This window comes from Hevea brasiliensis, chromosome 14 (genome assembly GCF_030052815.1).
Source record: "Hevea brasiliensis isolate MT/VB/25A 57/8 chromosome 14, ASM3005281v1, whole genome shotgun sequence".
Classification (NCBI taxonomy): Eukaryota; Viridiplantae; Streptophyta; class Magnoliopsida; order Malpighiales; family Euphorbiaceae; genus Hevea; species Hevea brasiliensis.
This window is the reverse complement of record NC_079506.1, coordinates 4,890,706-4,910,402: the sequence shown is the minus strand read 5'-3', so window position 1 is coordinate 4,910,402 and position 19,697 is coordinate 4,890,706. Positions and strand designations below refer to the sequence as shown.

Sequence of the window (19,697 nt, the reverse complement as noted above, 5' to 3'; positions counted from 1 at the left end):
ATCTTTGGCCACCATGAATGTTGATAAATTCTCAAAGGAAGTCAGTTGACCAATCCCACGCGGCATATGAGTCAAACAAACACATCCCTCAAGGTAAAGGTTCTGGAGATTGACCAACTTTTTAATGTGCTTAGGCAACTGCTTAAGCCTTTCATAGTTGATTAGGAGTAGAGTTTGCAGGTTTTGGAGATTAATAATGAAATCAGGAAGGATTTCAATGTCTTTGTTATGAGAAAGACCAAGAAACCTTATGTGCTTCAATTTATCAATGGAACGTGGCACTCTCTTAATTCTCAAACCACGCAAACTTAATGCCCTTACACGATTTAATTTGAAAAAAATTTCATCACATTCTATTTTTTTAATATCATGCTTTTTTGACCAACTAAATGATGCAAATGTTCTCACCTTTGACAAATTAGGTAAGCAACTTGTAACTTTTTGCCACGACTCAACTTCAAAATCAATTGGCAAATGTCGAGTTTTTTCTTCAACATGCTTTGCATTTGAATTTAATAAAATAATTTCATCTCATGCTACTTGCACGGTAAGATCATGCATCAAATCATGCATTTTACATCTCCATAAATTGCCCAACGCGTCTTCTTTTACTTCTTGAAAGAAGGTCCTCCACGAAAGATCCTTGAAATATTTTAGGCCTGTATCTTGAAGACTTTGTTCTCAATTTGATGATTTAATAAATCCATGTGCCATCCAAAGGCTCACCAAATATGGGATGTTAATTTCATAATCTTTTGGAAATAATCTACAATAAGCAAAGCAACACTTTAAATGAGAAGGTAGATGAATATAACTCAATATGAGAGTTTGCATAATACTACTCCCCTATTCATTCATATTTGGAAGCTCTTTTTCTTTAAAATTTCGCCAGTTATCTACTGTATTTTTAGAATACAATAAATGACCTATTACTCTTACAGCTAAAGGGACTCCAACACATTTTGTCACAATTTCTTTTCCAATTCTCTCATGGTCTGGGCTAATGACTTCCCCTTGTTTAAAGGCCATATTTGCAAATAAAGACCACGAATCATCAACAAGTAGGCCTTGTAAGTCATGTGTTTTTGTTGATCCTATCATTTGTGCAACATTTTTAAGACGTGTAGTCACTATTAATTTGCTTCCACTTCTACCCCCAACTAACAAATCCTTCAAGTAAAACCATTTTTCAGAATCCTCATCCAATACATCATCCAAAACAAGTACATATTTTTTTCCACTAATTTTTTCATGAAGAAGATCTTTCAAGGTATTCATTTCAAGATTTTTAGGTTTTTCACCAATGGGAGATTCCAAAATCTTTTCAACAATTATTTTAACTTCAAAATTATCAGAAATGCACACCCACATTTTTAGCTCAAAATTTGATTTCACCGTCTCATCATAATATGCAAGTTGAGCAAGTGTTGTCTTTCCTAAGCCTCCAATACCCACAATGGAAATGATTGACACATTCTCCCCACAACTAGAAGACAGAAGAAAATCAACAATTTCCTTCTTATCCTTTTCTCTGCCAACAACTACTTGAGTTAAAGATGAGTGAGTTTGCCCTCTTCGCTCAACCATTGGTAGTATCTTCTGAGGGCGCTCATCTAAGTGAAACTTCTTTTTTTCAGCAATCCCATCTAATTTACTTATAAGTTTTTAATCTTATGAGTCATTTTAAGACCGTAAGCAAATTGGTTTGTGCTTGAAAAGAACAAGCGTACCTCCTTCACCATTTTGTTGCTGGTCATCATCTGCTTCAGTAAAACATCGGTGGAGAACTCATCTAAAAAGTCATCGGCATCGTAAAATTATTCCTTCAGCGATTCAACCAATCTTTGACTTGATGACTCTGCGAATACTGCTCCTCTGCATCAAGAAGCACAGCTTGGATGGTTGGAACTGTCTTCCTGAGTTTCTCAAGCTCCTCGTTGACACCCCACCACAGCTTAGTCTCCAGAGGGGCTGGAGAAGCCAGCTTAGAAATGATTTCCCCTGCAACGTTGAAGAGAATTGCTTCTTGCATTGATTCACAAGCAAGAGGAAAGTAAAGGTAAGGCACAATTGGGAAGTGTTGAAGGTTTCATGAGAAAGATTATGAAGCTATGTGGAGGATGAAAATGCAGTGGAAATATTTATAACAAATTTTATATTTCTGCATTATTTCTTTAAAGGACAACCGTGTGGGGACATATATGGAAATATTGGTTTGTTTGTTTCTTTTGATTAATTCTTGAAATTAATATATTAGTAGATTTCAACTATTAAATAGCTTTCTCTGATGATAATAATGATGTCGACATTCTCCACTACAGAAATGTGAACATTAGCTGAAAGTCAATATTAGATTTTAATGGCAAAGAAAAGTCATAGCAAACTTTGAAGTTATTGACACAAAATGTTAATTTTTTGATGAACTTTCCTTAGCATTTTCATTAGATAATATTTTTAAAGAAATGTTAAGTTTCGAGGTTTTGAATCAAAATTCTCTATATTATTTTCTTATTATATTTTATTAATTATAATTTTAAAGGTGATTAAAATATAATTAAATTAAAATTTATTGATAAAAAGAAATCTTCTTATTAGTTCAACCAATGAATGAATGAGAACAAAAAATAAATAAGAAAAGAAAAATTAAGTCCATAAATTGTTTTTGTCACGATCCGATTCCACGTGTCAGACTGGCATAAAGTCTCTAAGGCCCGTAGTAAGCCTTATTGTTCCAAATCCATGAACAAGGCCACAAACTGAGGCCCATCTTGTAAGTCAATCCAACTCGATAACCATTAAAAACTAAAGTTAAGGGAGCTCAACTCAACTTTGATACTACGATTTTCAAAAATTTTAAATATCATAAAAATTTTGCATTTATTAAAACACGAAAACTTAAATTTATATAGTATCTGATAAGATTATTACTACTGCTAATACATGTGGAGTTTTAGATTATAATTTTGAAAAATAATAATATAAATAAATAACTGTTAATAAACCTGCGAGGAAGAAATATTTGCTTCTGGCTTGGAGACAATGATACATATTTGAAGTAATTATTTACTAGGCATTTCCCAATTTTATGGACAAACAAAGGATCCAAAAACATGAGTGGCAAATACTCCATACCTGTAAAACAACTCCATCTGATCAACTCTGTGCCAGAACAGGTAATAACTCTTGCATTTTCAAGTTGCGTAATCGTGAAACTACAAAAAGAGTAGCAAACATTAAGGTTGCTGGCAACAGTAGGATATCTTGTTGATAAAATAAAAGAAGTACCTTTCGGTTATGGGTCAACTATTCTTGCCATTATTTACATAGAACGTCCACTGCATAAATAATGTTCACATCCACTGCACAAGAACGCCATTAGGAATGGTGAACAATCAAAGCTTAATGAAAAAAAAAATCTTTTGTCAGTTTACAAAGTAAACTAGGAAAATATTTCATAGGTTGATGTGATTTATCTTAATCGCTAAGAATTCTAGTCCTAATCTAGAGTAGATATTTGAAAGAAAATTAAATTTAATTAAAATTATTAGGAAATATAAATAAAATTTAATGTTGACCTTTATTTTTTTTTAAAAAAATTAAAGATTAATTACCTTTAAAATTTTAATCATTAATTTCTCATAAGAATTCAAATATCCCATAATTTCTGATTTTAATTTAAAGTATATATTTAAAAGAAATCAAACTTAATAAAAATTTTCATCATTAATTTCTAAAAAAAATTTAAATATCTCCTGATTCTTAGTTCTAATTTTAAACATATATTTTAAAGGAAATTAAACCTAATTATAGTCATTAATAATTTTTCATTATTTAAATTTGGAAGATCATATAAATTAAGAATTGTATTTAGAAAATTAGATTATTTAATAATTACACATTACAACTATTTAGAAAATATAGATAAAATTTAATTTTGATCTTTTTATTTAAATAACCTTAAATAATTGAGCATATTTTAAAAAAAAAATCAATCATTAATTTCTCACAAATATTCAAGTATCATTGATTTTTTGTTCTAATTTAGAACAAATATTTTTTTAAAAAAATAAATTTAATTAAAACTATTTATGAAATATAAATAAAACTCCAAGGCCAGTCTTATGGGTGTTGCATCCAGAATTTGCCACCTGGCGTTTATCCTAAAAAATCAATTCAGTCACTGAGTGCGTAAGAGCTCTTCCACTCATTGTCATTAGGCAAAATCTCCGTGAAGCCAATACCAGTGTTGAATCACTAGCTAAGTGAAGTAGCGTAAGCCCCTCCTTATACTATAATTAAATTATATATATTATTTTAATTTTGATCAATCGGACATTCTCAATTACCTACTTTTTATTTTAAAATAAAAAATTATTTATTTAATTTTATTTAATAATTAAATAACAAAAATTATTATTTTTATGTGAATTGAATTTTGAATAAATCTTCATGGATCCGAATTGTGATCGGATCCAAAAATTTCATATTGCTATCCGATTGAAATAAAAAGCAAGATCTGTGGTGATAGTGAAGGGCACAAGGCAATATAAATATTATAATATTCTGTCATTTGTAGTAGTATTATAAGATATTCGGCAAACACACTGGGGTTAAGGTTTGAGGATTCTAAGTGATTGTATCTGATAAGTGCATAATTTATTAATTTTACTCCCATCACATTTAATGTTTTTAATGTGTTTTTATGTTTAATTCAGTTGGTTAAGTATAGTTATCTATTAGGCATATGTTTAAAGAGTTATTGAAATAATTGTGTTAAATGGAGAAATTTGACTCTTGCTATATTTTTCAGGGTTTTGGTGGAGTTCCGGAGCAATATAGCGTGGAAGGAAGCTTGAAAAGGTCAAAGGATTGAGAAGCATTATTGATACAAAGTACATGGGTCGTGTAAGCACAACCAAAGACCCGTGTAACTTTTTGCTAGAAGAAATCCAGAGAACAGAGGAGGAGACAAAGTACACGGGCCGTATAACTTGACCCGTGTAAATCTTGGAGACCCGTGTAACTTTCTGTGCCCATGTGAAATATGCCCATTCAACTCCAGTAAGTTACACGGCCCTGGGCCTTGTAGTGATACACGGGCTGTGTATCCGTCGACAGTCAAATTCCTAATTCCGCTCCAGTTGCAGTTTTTGACAGAAATTCTAAAAACCTAACCCTAGACCCATTTATTATAAATAGAAGAGATTGAGACACCTCCAGAGGATTCGGCAGCCTCTCCATTCATTGTTTAGAATTCTTCTTTATTTTTCTGTAAGCCATGAACATGAGTGGCTAAGTTTTTAATTCAGTTCAAGGGATTCAAATTCTTTTGCTTGATTTATGAGACCAAGTTCTTAATTTAATTTATGTCTTTTTGAGTATCTATTATTTTCTGACTTATTTGTCTTTGATCTATTGAATGATTTGCTGAAAAGGCCTATTAGTTGATTGTTTGATGAGATCAATTGCTAGTTCATCTTCATAATCTGTAATTGTTGTGTAAGATTGAACATAAGTAGCAATTAGGTTTTACTGATTATGATCCCAGTTTTCGATAATAACCTAAGGAAACAATAGGGTGGATTAAATGATTTATGCTTCATAAATTGTTGTACAGCTTAACTACTTTACATTCTTAAAGCGATCATTAATTTGATGAGGATTGCTTAATACCAACTCGATTAATAATTAGAGTCAATAAAATCTGGGCTCAAATTAATGAGTATAGGAAAGTCAGGAGTTTACCTCGCTGTTTGGTAAATCTACGTTAAGTATTCAATAAGAGATAATTGTATTTCTTTTGTCTATGATCAAATCAATGCATTGGAATGAGAATTACCTTGGACTGAAGTTTGTTTAAATTGTGATTTTCATATTCAGTTCTTGAATTTCTGATTTCTTCTAATTTTGTGTTACAAAACCTCCCCCAATCTTTGTCTCTTCTGTTTCTCATTACACAAGTGCACGAAAATCCAATAATTCAGTCTCTAGGGTTCGACCTGGATTTACCATTTGCTACTGAAAATATTTTATAGTTGGTAATTTCAGTTAATTTAATTTCTGGTGGATTCGACACCCATCAGTATCTTACTCTTTTCATCATAGTAAAATTTTTTCTCTTGTCTTGTCCATAGACATAAATTTTACGGTTGAACCATATAAATCTTATGTTATTCTTTTTCTCTTTTCTTATACTGTATAATTGTGTGATTGTGTATATATCTTAAATTTACATGCCTGCAATAGCAAAAATCAAATTTAAAAACATAATCAATATCAAACAACCTTTAATTTTTTTTTTTTTTCTGTTTATCAGATGTTAGACAATATTTATATAAATTTCTTTAATAATTAACAATAAAAAATCAAAATTGAAAACATAATCAATACCAAACAACCTTTATTATTTTTTTTTCTTTGTTCGACTTTAGACATCTTTTAAAAAAAGAAAATTAATAAGATCAAATTCCTTTAATCTAAGTGATCTCAGGTACCAACCTTGCTCATTAATCAATTCTTGCCTTATTGTTTCATCCCTTTGGGAGGTGCATATCACTTTTTAAAATACAAATTGGATTTATTGCAATAAATAAGATCATAATTAAATTATATCTGCATCCGATTTACACCAAATTTTTATTATTTTCATTGTATGACATTTAAGTTTGATTTGGAATTTATAATAAATTTTTATTTTTCATCCATCATGTAATCTTCTGTCTTGATGAATTCAATTTTATTATTAATAAACTAAATAAATAAATAGGGGAGAGCTTCTGATTTTGCAGCAACCTGCAATTGATGGATTCTTTCCTTACTTGGAACTCACTCAAAAGTTGTATGATGAAAGATGATAGATTTAATTTGATGTGATAGTTGGGATTGAGGTGGTCCAAGTGAATGCTGCCATCTCTATCAAAGATCAAAATAAGCATCAAATAAAGTTTGCTCATATAAAGAAATTAAAAGAGGTGCATTGGGTCCCAGTCCAAAGAATAAAAAGAATAAAGAGGTGTATTAAAACTTTTGCCATTTGACGGTTGCTAGTACTTAGTTTCAGACGAATTTTATCTTTAATATTAGAATTTTAAATTTTAATGTCATTATTTTTAAAAAAAATTTATTTAAATATCACTTTTAATCCGAGCATAAAATATTATCTGAATATATATATATATATATATATATATATATATATATATATATATATATATATATAAAATTTAATATTATTTTAATATTTTCTAAGAATTTAATTTATTTTTTTATCAATCTCATATTTTTAAAGAAGAGATTTAATTCCTTTTATTTTAAAAAAATTTATTTAAAAAAAATAGAAATCAGTATACTTATATGAGAATTGTGACGCCCCTTACCCGTCTACTGTATAGCCGAGCAAGAAGTGCCACATTCGATGCCGAGGCACCCTATCTTGTTTTATCATGTTCATTGTAAATTTTTTTAATATCATTTAAAAATAGGTATTTCATATGTGAAAATTTTATTTTTTATAACAATTTATTTCTGTGGATACCCGGGCATAGCCTCCTCTGTTTAATTGGCATATGACTGGTTTCACTAGTTACCTGTTAATAATAATTTCATATCTCTACATGTCATATCATGTCATTTCTGATCATACAATTTCAAGTTCATTCATTCATGTAGAAATTCATATGCAGAAATTCATAACTTTATTTACAATCCAAAATATGTAATTACAATTTTTATTTACATCACAAACTAGTAATTACATCATGATTATACACAATGAACCAAAATACTAGTCTATGCATGGGCCCTATCAAAATACAAAAGACTGGTGAGGTGACTCTGGTCGGTGGCAGATTTGGTCGGAACTTGGTCCGAACACTACTGTGGAGGCTGCTGATCTTCAGTACTTATGCGATAGAAAACCAACGCGCTAAGCATAACGCTTAGTGGTGCATAATTTATAATAAAAATGATTAAACAATTAAATTTATATCTGCAAATCATAATTTCTGGGTCTTTTATATTTTTATTGCTCTTTGGAAACAATTAACATTATCGGGATCTTTTATGATTACTTATTATATTTTAAGTCTTCATTAATTTTTATCAGTGCCCAAGAAACCTATAACAAATTATAAAAGCTGGATGCACTGGTGTATACTAGTTAGACAGCCATATGTCCGCATCGATATCGTCTGTCGGGCACGAGGCGGTATCGACACGAGACCTTTATCAGGCTTGTAAAGCCAGAAATAAAGTTAGGCACAATGGCCAATGGGTAGGCATATAGCCTGTAGAACAATTATATCAGACATATATTGTCAGTTCATGATTTGCTCTGTAAGCAGTACTGCTATCTGTGGTCCCTAATTGGTATACCAATCGATCCAACTATATACATATAAGCCTAGGCATACTTTGGGCAAATTAGTACTATTAAGCACTTATAGTTTTATTATTTCATGCTATGTACTATTAAGGGTTCATAACATATTTTTATTTCACTTCATGTACTACCCATGCTTTATACCATTTCCATGTTCTTATAATGGGAACATAGGTCCCAAGCACTTATTCATATAACTTATGTATTTATCACTCTCATTATTTTATGTTATGTACTAGACATATTTATAGTATTGTTATTTCATATATGATGGAAACATAGTTTCCAAGTGTATTTTCTTATGACTTAAGTGTTTAGCAAACCATTTAGGTAAATTTACATTTTATGCATCAACTAATTTCATGTCACCTTGTAGGGGGAAAGTAGGTCCCACATACCTATTTCATATAGTTTAGTGTTTAATGGCTTGTTAGGGTTAAATTCCTACAATAAGATAATTTATCTCATGGACCTTTCTTTGGTTTCAGTTTTTGTGTCTTACTTTTACCTATCTATATGATCAGTTTGTAGCTACTGTTTAGCCACACTTCCTTCATGGAAGTTGTTTCTCTATGTCTTATCTTTATTTTCCTTTTTGAATCATGTCAATTTGATTTTTAGCACTCAAGTTATGGTCGGATGACCATAACTGACTCATTTCCATATTCTGGTTCCTTAACTAGGCAGCTTTTGGACTTAAATTTTACCTAATTAATGGAATAGGTTGTAGTCGCTTTTAGGCATGGTGATCTTCATAAAAATTGTTGCCCTATGTCTTATGATCATTGAGAAATTTGCATCACAATTTTTTGAGTTTTGTGGAATTATTTATAGCTAATTAACTGACCTGGGTTCATGTACGCTGTGCCAACAGGCGCTCAGTTCAGGACAGTGATTGCAGGTCACTTTTTGAGATTCTTAAATTCATAATTTGAGGAAGGTTCCTAAAAAAAAGTTGTAGCCCTGTTTCTCAGGTTTCTGGAAAGGTATGGCTCATCTCAATTGGATTTTTCTAGTGGGAGTTATGACTAAAAGACTGTTCTGGGGTCAAGTGAAGTTTGGTTAGATTCCAGGTTTTGATGCAGTAAATTTTTCTAACTATTTGACCTAGTTCTCTTGATTTCTGGGTTTTGGTCAAAATACCAATTTTGTAGGTATGTGTCTTGTGGACATTTTGTCACTAGTTTCACTACATTTGAGTTCTTGTAGGCCAAGTTATGGCCATTTTGCCAAAACTGGTCGGGTAAGTTCATGTCCAGAAATTTCTGGGCAACACAAGTCTGGACAATTTTGTAACCCAACTTGGGCCAGCAATTTGGCTTGGTTCTTGGCATTTCTGGGTCCGGTGGTCCACATGAAAATTGTAGCCCTATATCCAAGCTTTCTAATGGTATCAAATTTAGGTCATTTGGACCAGTATAGAGGGAGTTATGACCAAATGAATATGTACTGTTCATTTGGTTATTTTCTGAGTTTTGTGCAGGGTCATTTGGATTTGGGCAGTGTTTAGGTCAAGTTTTGGATAGAAATTGAGCATGGTTTCTTCATGGAAAATGGGCTATTTTGGGTCTAGTTTTACCTTCAATTGGCCTCATACCAATTGGAGCAACACACAATCAGTTATGGTTCATCAAACACACTGGACTCATTGAGTCCCAAACCTGCAGAAAATGGTACTCCCAATATTCAATCTCCTCCAACTTCCTTACTTCAATTTGACATTCAAGGCACTTCTAAATATCATTAACACATCTCAACAATACCAATTGCAAGGTATAATACAAAAGTACCCAAGTTAGGTCAAACCCTAACTCACAATTTCAACCTCATGAAACTTCAATGTAAATCAATTTCTAATACCTATAATTGCATCAATCAACATCACTAAATCACTTTATATACACTAAAGTCATCAAAGACCATCACTCACCATGGCTACCAAAAATTCACTCCTCTCATAACTCACCAATTTCTTTTAGTTTCTTACAAATTTCACGTCATTTTAACCTTAACTCAAGGATTAATAAAGGAAGAAAGGAAGACTAACCTCTTGTGACCCAACTGCAAACAACTTTTCTTCTTCTTATGGGTATCTAAAGCTTCCTTATGGAGTGGGGAGGATTTTTAATGAAGGGGACTAGGGGTTTTGGTGGATAAATGAAGAGAAACTCAAGCTCAAAGCTTGAGCAAAAATGGTGGAGGGGAGAGAACAATGGAGACGGCAAGGAGAGAGAGAAGAGGAAGATGAAGAAGACTTGTGGTTGGTGAATTTTCGTCTCTTGTGTCTTATATATATTCTATAATTATTGTACTTTAATTTTTTTTTAAATGCCATAAGTCTATTTCCTTTCTTTTCTTTTCTTTCCTTTTCTTTTCTTTTCTTTTCTTCTTCTTTCTCTTCTCATTTTCCAAATTCAAATTCATAAATTTAATTTATGTTAATTATTTTATTTCCTAATTTTAATTTGACATTTAGGTCAAAATTCACCTCTGAGGGTGAAATGACCAAAATGCCCTTCATGGTGCTCATCGGGTTATTTTTATTATTTTATACCAATTAATAAATTCTCTAAATTTTATTTATTTCTCAAAATTTTTTCTATATTTTTTTAATATTTATTTCATTAATTTATGCCTCATCACTATAGTTTAAGTGTAGTTCCAGACATCCTGACTGTTCGAACACACATTAGTCGTCGGAACAGTAAAATGTACGGACTACCTACGGTGAGGGCGTTACAAGAATTAATTTGAATTTTTTTTATTACAAATGAATTATTTCAAAAGAAGTGTAATAAAAGTTTAATGTAATATTTTAAACTTTTTAACTTAGAAATTATTAATAATGCAAAAAAAAAGTTGTGTAAATCTCCATAAATAAAATTTCAATTTAAAATTTTTATAAAAGATAGCTATATGTTAAAGGAATAAAAAAGTAAAAGATGAAAAGAAATTATCACTTAATTTAAAGGTTGTAATGTTACAATTATTATATGATATTTTGGTGATGATAAAGGTCAAAATTAAAATATTACTACTTATCCTCGTTCTTGGATTCCTTCTCCTTTTTAAAGCCATCAAATAAAAATTTGTCAAGAATTATTAAACAAGTTCTTTAAAGGCTTAATGATAATGAAAAAGAACTGTGCTTTTAATATTGTGACTTTTTAATTTGATTTATATTTTCATATGTACTATTAAGATTTAAATTATATACATTATGAGAGATTCGCAAATAGTAACCCACTGCACCTCTTAAAGTGAGAATACAGTTTTGATTTTTCGAGGGGGCATTGTTGGGAGAGATAATCACGAATCATGAAATAATTAATCTTTTGTGAATCATAAAATAGATATAAAGATACCTAATGTGTAAAAAATAACTAATCCAATCACTTCTACTCAAATATTTGAATTTTAATAATTTTTTCAACATTTAAAAATTGTTTTATTTTTAGATTAATTTAAATTAAGATTTGAAGTAAGACTTCACAGGACTAGAGATGACTCATATTTTCAGAGTCACAATCCAGCTATCTCTTCTTCTCATTCATGTTTGCCTTCCCAATTTACCCAAAATAGATATGTCGTTGTTGCAATTAGCGTTCCATTCAAGCTATTCTAAAGGAGGAGAATCCAAGAGTGAGGAAGAGGAGTAATTTTACATATCATCCCTAAATTTCCACTGTAATCATGAAAATCAAATGATGATGAGCAAGTTAGTTTCTTTTTATGAAAAATATTTGCTTATAAAAAAAATCAAATGATAAGGATTGTAACTTTTCAGTCCCTAAATTAGGTGACAGTTTCTTTTCGTTTTCTATGATTCTTTTCTTTTGACATGAAGCTATCTTCCATTATAGAGATCTATGCAAAATTTGAAAATGGGTCCATCCACACAGAATCTATTTTTGCAGCTTGACCATATATAATTACTTAAAAATTCATAATTCGTTCCTTTAAGCTTCGAATTGAGTTCGATTTTTGATTCTGAAACTAAACTCATGATTTTTTCCAATCATATATACATATTTTCAAATTATACTTCAATTTATACAGTTTTTATTTCAAAATTTAACTCATCTGCATTATTATACTTCAATTTATATAGTTAAAAGTTCTTTTCTTTGGGATACATCAATGAGAAGTTCATAAATAATGAATAATCTAATCTAATTATTTTTGACATAATTTTAAACATTCATAATCATCAAAATTCTAATGTTTATTTTATAATATAAGATATCATGAGTTCAAATCTATGTACTTTTAAGAATTTTTAATATAGAATAAAAAAATTATTAATTTAGTCTTTTAATTAAATTTTATGTTATTTGAGTCATGTAAATCGTCACGTTAATTCTCAATTAAATTATTAATTATGTGGATCATTTCTAATTTTTTATAAATTATAATGAATAGAGTGAATTCGAATAAGATGATAAATTGAATAAAAATTGATCACATCTATCAAAAGTATTAAACAAATTATAAATAATCATAGCATTTTGTGCTGATATAAAGAAAAGAGGTTCCTTGGGACCAGGTCAAAAGAAGAGGAATAGGAAAAGAAGAAGAAACTAAAATAGTGTGTAACTCGATCAAGAAAGAAAGGCTAGGGCAGTCTTGTTGCATAAGGTAAAATGGGTCTATACCTATACTTATTCATGCTTCAAGTGTAACGAACTTTTTTATAAGGTCATATAATATAAAAAAAGGTAAGGATATAGACCCACTTTATTTTGCGCTAAAATATTCAACTGATAAACGGGTGATTAGATTCCAACTCTGAACTTTTTAGTTTGAAAAGACCTAATATCATATCAACATATTATTCAACCTAAATATTTAAGCTTATAGGTGAGAGTGTAAAAAATAGTATTATATCTTTGTTATACCCCAACAAACCTCATCTCTCACTATGGTGTTCCTCGTTTTTGGTCTGTTGCAATGCAGCCTAATTTATATGGTTAATTATATTAAGAATGATATGATTTTTTTTTTTACACAAAAACCTCCTCCTCTTCATTATCTTCTATGAATTATCTCTATGGATCAAATGAAACCATATAGTGGATTAGTGACGGTAATTTACTCAGGTGCCCAAAAGCTATTAACTCTATTATATTTCAAAGTGGGTTTGATTTTACTCATGGTTTCTTAATTTATGAGTTATAACGTTGCAGTATTCTATTTTTCATTTACATAGTAAAACTCCTCAAGCATTAATTGAATGAACACTGAAATCACTATCACTTTCAAAGCCTTGTAGAATATCCTCGTACTTGGATTCTCCCTGATGACTTGAATGGAACACTGATGGATCTGTTGCCATCGACAGATCTATTTTGGACAAACTGGTCCCTGCTGGTGGTAAATTAGACCATATTCTCTAGCCCTTGTTTCATTGTTTTCTCTTTCAATGGTGGTCCGTGGCAGCATCTTCGAATTTCGAACAAGACTAGTAATATTTTGAGTCTCTTTCCTCAAGTGCGGGGCAAATTTTTGCTGGGTGGTCCATTGGGTTTGGTATTTTCTAGCTTTACTCTATTGTGTAGCTCGTTAGGTTAATCTATGGATCTATCTGAATCTAGCTCAATTAGCTCAATCAATGAGTTTGGCTCGGTGCGGCTTAGTCCACTATTTTGAGATCCTGAATCTATGACTATTCAGTCTGATTAATCCCACCATCCATATTAAGTCTAAACAAATTGGTTTTAATAGGGTCAATTTATATTCTCACAATCCTAAAAATAAGTTATCACTAAATTAGATCTCATTTATAATAGGTTTTGCATTTTGTTACATTCTATGCGACACTAGGCTTTTGCTGTTTGAATTTATTGATAATTTTAACTTCCACTGCATGAAATTTTCCAAGTGATCTGTGAAATTTTATCACTATGATTCCACGTAGACAATATTACATAGAATGATAATTTAATTAGCGAAAAACATAAAGATAATAATGAGCCCTACAAAATAATAACAAACCACTGACTAATTATTTTAATTTTTTTATTTTTAAAATAATTATTTTTTATAGATTTAATAACTAAATTTACATGTCTTTCTTTAATTGGATTGCTATTCCATACCGAAAATCCTATATGAATCATGGTTCCATGGTATAATTACTAGTGAATATGAACAATCCCAAACCACACCAACCCAACCCCCCCCCCTCCCTTCTTTTTTTCTTTCTCATTTTATGTTATCATTATTTGGAGCTCTTTGAAATCATAAAATTTCCATTTGACCTATTAAATGTAAGAACGTTGCCGTCATGAAAGATTTGTTTTTCCCTTTTTTAAAAGAAAATGTGGGCCTACATCCTCGAATCTTGCTTTGGCTTTAATACCTTTAGATGACGACGGGACCCTAAAAGGGCAAGTGCACAATCATGCATGTGGATCACGTTACCATGAACTCTATATAAAGGGGGCATTGTCATGACAAGTGAAAACCACACAAGCACTTGAAAATCGTTACACCATCAATATGTCTTTGGCTATCAAACACTCTCTTCTGTTGGGGATGCTCGTCTTCATCATAGGCTTGTTGGCTCTTTCTCAGCCAGCAACGGCTGATTGTAACAATGGAGTCCCGCATAACTTTAACCGTAGTTATTTTCCGGATGACTTCATTTTTGGGACAGCCACTTCTGCTTACCAGGTATAAACCTTCATTTTTGGGCTTCTAGTCTTCTAGCCGTATGTGCTCTCCCAACATCTATTGGTTTCCAAGTTTGCGTCACTTACTCAAGTTTGCTTCAAAAAATCATAATAAGATTCACTCTCACGTTAGAATGAAAGTTCTTCATGTTAAGGATGAAGATAAACAACTAATTAATGAACAATTATGTATATATTCTGAGTATTTGTTCACTACCTGTTTAGGCTTATATGAACAAATAATTGTTTAATTCCTTGTTTATGGTATTCAGATTGAAGGTGAAGCAAACACAAAGGGCAGAGGACCTAGTGTCTGGGACATATTTACCCATGAATCTCCAGGTATCCTTGTATGTACGTGTGTGTCTGTGTCAGCAGAATATATGTAAGTGCAAAATGTTTATAATTTCTGTGTAATCATGCAGAGAGGATAAAGGATCACAGCAATGGAGATTTTGCAGTTGATTTCTATAATAGCTACAAAGTATAATAGTCAAACATTTTTTTCCAATTTTCCTGAAAACCCTTGTTCATTGCCAATAATGAAATTAAACAAAATTTGTGAAACTGATGCTGCAGGAAGATATACAAAATGTAAAGGCTATGGGTTTCGATGCTTTCCGATTATCCATTTCATGGCCCAGAGTTATACCTAGTGAGTATATTTTTATCAAAGTTTGAACTTACTCAACATGTGTTGGCTTCATATGAATTTTGCTATAAATTACACGTATTTATAATTTCTAAATTCACTCCTATTGATGTTATGAATTTTTAATATTCAGGTGGAAGGAGACGTGAAGGAGTGAACGAGGAAGGGATTGAATTTTATAATGATGTTATCGATGAAATTAAAAACAATGGTGATAATTACCTCCTTTCCTCTTAAAGGATTCAATATAGCGAATAGAAATTTTATACCCTTAATATTAAAAAAAAAGCTATCAAAAATAGTAATATATATTGAAGAGCAATGTGCCCATTGAATATTTTTTTTTTATTTTAAAAGCATAAACACCAAACATTTATTGAAAATTTTGAAAACTACAATTAATTAACTATCTTAATTACATTGTCTCCTAATTCCTACTTTTTTATTTTATCAAGGGAAAAGACTTTCATCTTCTAGCTCCTTCCTGAAGTTATAAAATTACATCAAACTTCTAATTTATTTTGTTGCAAAAAAATTCAGGCCTAAAACCTTTTGTTACTCTTTTTCATTGGGACTCCTCAAGGCCTAGAGGACAAATATGGTGGCTTTTTAAGCAGTAATATCGTGTAAGTATACAACTTCAAAACATATTTTCAAACTATTAAAATTCAAAATATTACATCAATTTCTTTGAATAATAATATTCTCATCTAATTACATGGCATATAGGAATGATTTTCGTGATTATGCGGATCTTCTCTTTGATAAATTTGGTGATCGCGTGAAGCATTGGATGACTTTCAATGAACCATGGGCTCTCAGCGGATTTGCATATGATGATGGAGTTTTTGCCCCTGGTCGATGCTCATCTTGGGTGAATCGTCAATGTCGTGCTGGAAACTCAGCCACTGAACCTTACATAGTTGCCCATCATTTACTCCTTTCTCATGCTGCAGCTGTGCGAGTCTATAGGAAAAGTACCAGGTTCAGAAACAAACACACACGTGTGTTTATTCTCAAGTAGATAAGTATCTAGATTTAACATTCTTATTATATTGATCATGTAGACAACTCAAGATGGCATGATCGGAATAACACTCTTTACATTCTGGTTTGAACCTCTCTCCAATAGATCAATTGATATAGAAGCATCTAGAACAGCCCTTGATTTCATGTTTGGATTGTGAGTCTTTCTTCCAAATTACTATAATAATTAACCTTTGCTTTGTACAAAATTTTTTAATCAATATACATATTTTTTTTCGTATTTTTTAGGTGGATGGATCCTTTAACTTACGGTCAATATCCGAGAAGGGTGAAGGATTTAGTTGGAGATAGATTGCCCAAATTTACTGATGAAGAAACTCAATTGCTTAGAAAATCATATGATTTTCTTGATTACAATACTATACTTCGTATTATGCAAAACCAAATGCTCCATTTGATCCAAATCATGTTAGATACAAGACTGATAGCCGCATTATTGAAACTGGTAAGTTAATATGGAAACATAATACATTGAAGGTTATATATATAATCCAAATAAACTTCTATATTTATATATATTTGTTCATAAGTTTTTCTTTTTTAAAAGAGTTTAACTGATAATTTATATATATATATATATATATATATATATATATATATATATATATAATTTTTTTTTTTTTCACAGCTTTTGATTATGATGGCAAACCAATTGGTCCACATGTAAGTGTATAACAAAATGAATTTATGAAATATAGCAAAGAGAAAATTATACATTTATGGATGGCATTGCTAACATAAAAATAAAAAATTTACAGGCTTACTCACCTTGGTTTTATATTTTTCCGAAAGGCATCCGACATCTTCTAAACTACACCAAAGATACATATGATAATCCAGTAATTTTCATTACTGAGAATGGTAAGTATCTGATGACTTTCTCATGTAGCAATGCTATCTAGTTGACAGTTATATTGTAATCTCACTTATTTTTCTACGCGCTAATTTAGGGGTTGATAGATACAATAACGAATCCTTAACTCCTAAGCAAGTTAGGAAGGATAAATTCAGGATAGACTATTATCGGGAGCATATGTGGCATGCATTGGGATCCCTCAAGTGAGTCTAAACTCCAATTTACTGATATAGAAGTTTATAATCCTTAATTAACTTTCCTAACGAAGGTTGGTTTTGGTAGGGAATACAATGTTAATCTCAAAGGTTACTTTGCATGGTCATATTTGGACAACTTCGAATGGAATATTGGTTATACTTCAAGATTTGGTTTATACTATGTAGACTACAACGATGGCCTGAAAAGATACGCGAAGAATTCAGCTAAATGGTTCACGCATTTCCTGAAGCCATTGGTTCCAAACAAGATCACCAAGACTACTTCAAAGGGTTCAAGGAGGGTTGGCAAATACTACATAATGTAGTCTGTGTTGTGACTTGTAGAGGTGCCATAATTATATGTGTGACTTCTGTGTGTCTTGCAATTAAATAATATCATTGGGCTACTTCCAAGCTCCAATGACAGCTTGTGCTGTAATAGATTTGTGTGACTTTTTGTGTGTCTTGCAATTAAATAATATGATCATTGGGCTAGCTACTGCTTAGCTCCAATGACATGGCTTGTGATTTTTGGTGAAGTTGTATCTCCTATAGGAGTTCCAAACTTATGTTGTATTGCTGTTCCTTCTTTGAAATGTTATATGGTTTTAAGTTGTGTTTTAAATTAATATTGTCACCCTTTGAAATTAATTTTTTAATAACCCGGTCGAAACTAAATTTTATCAAATTTTAAAAATAAATATGACTAAATTAAAGTACATTATTAACCATAACAAAAGGTACAAAATTACATTACTACCAGTTATAAAGTAGATTAAAAGAAAATATTAAACAAATTATTGAAAGAGATGCATTGAAACCAGGTCAAAAGAAAAAAAAAAAGAAAAGAAACGAAAAATAGACTATCACCAGATTGAGGAAGTGCAACGGTTATTATCATTTGATTTTAATGATAAGAGTTCAATGTAATATTCTGATTTTTTATTTTAATTTTGAAAATATTAATAATGTAGATGAGTTAAAATTTTAAGCAATGGTCAAGCTCCCTTGTAGTTAGTAGGTAGACGGGTGTAACGGGGTTGGATCTATTAATCATGGGTTCAGCTCAAGCAGATTTTTTACTCGTACTTTTATCTTAATAAAATTTTGCTTATAAAATTTTGTGTAGATTCTTATAAAATGAAATTTCAATTTAATTTTTATGGGAAATTGCCATATGAAAAGAAAAAGTAAAAGAAGAAGAAAAGAAACTATCACCTGATTTTGGGGCTGCATTGTAATTGTCATTATCATTTGATTTTAGCGACTCATCTGCTTATAAAAAAAGAAAATTAGAGATGATATGTAAAGATTATCCGTTATCCTCTCTCTTGGATTCCTCCTCTTTAAGAATGGCTTAATGCATCTTTTAGATGATATGCAACGCCACCTTGTACTATAATCAAATTATCTTTCTATTAAAAATTGATGATAAAATATATTTTTTTTATTTTAATTTTGATTAATTTTTATCAATGTGACATTTTTCAGTATTTCAGTCAGGATAACTACTAGAAAGTTGAAATTTCTGAAAAGATTGATCTATCAGGTGCACAAGTAGAGAAAGAAACGTACTGGATTGGAGGATCTTGTTGGCGTAGGCCCCATTCCATGAGAATTCTAGTGGGACTTCCTGTTGAGCTCACTGCTAGCCAATTCTCCTCTCGCAATGAAAGATCTGTCAATGATATGTTATAACAAGCACACAAATTTCAACTTTATATACACAATCGCACAATCACAATAAAGGGAAGAGAAGAGACACAAGATTTATATGATTCAACTGTAAAATTTATGTTCACAGGCAAAACATAAATAAAAGGACTAAGAGTTGTGTAGGCCTTTTTGTGTCCTTTTAATTTCAATAAGATTATTTTGCTTATTAAAAAAA

General features: G+C 30.8%; 1 protein-coding gene and 2 pseudogenes across 1 annotated transcript; 1 reads left to right on the top strand and 2 right to left on the bottom strand.

Annotated features, from left to right (window-relative positions):
* The window catches only part of LOC131172486 (putative disease resistance protein RGA3), a 99,251-nt pseudogene that overhangs the window by 17,742 nt on the left and 61,812 nt on the right, over positions 1 to 19,697 (bottom strand).
* On the bottom strand, positions 195 to 1,671 carry LOC110653013 (putative disease resistance protein RGA3). Its single transcript, XM_058133325.1, has one exon. It carries the CDS (start codon positions 1,585 to 1,587, stop codon positions 847 to 849), a length of 741 nt encoding a protein of 246 aa, XP_057989308.1. The 5' UTR covers positions 1,588 to 1,671; the 3' UTR covers positions 195 to 846.
* On the top strand, positions 14,852 to 18,435 carry LOC131172489 (beta-glucosidase 12-like; annotated as a pseudogene).

What these genes read in the sequence shown, in the direction of transcription:
- LOC110653013 (XM_058133325.1), bottom strand. Translation starts at nt 1,587, where the DNA reads ATGGTTGAGCGAAGAGGGCAAACTCACTCATCTTTAACTCAAGTAGTT.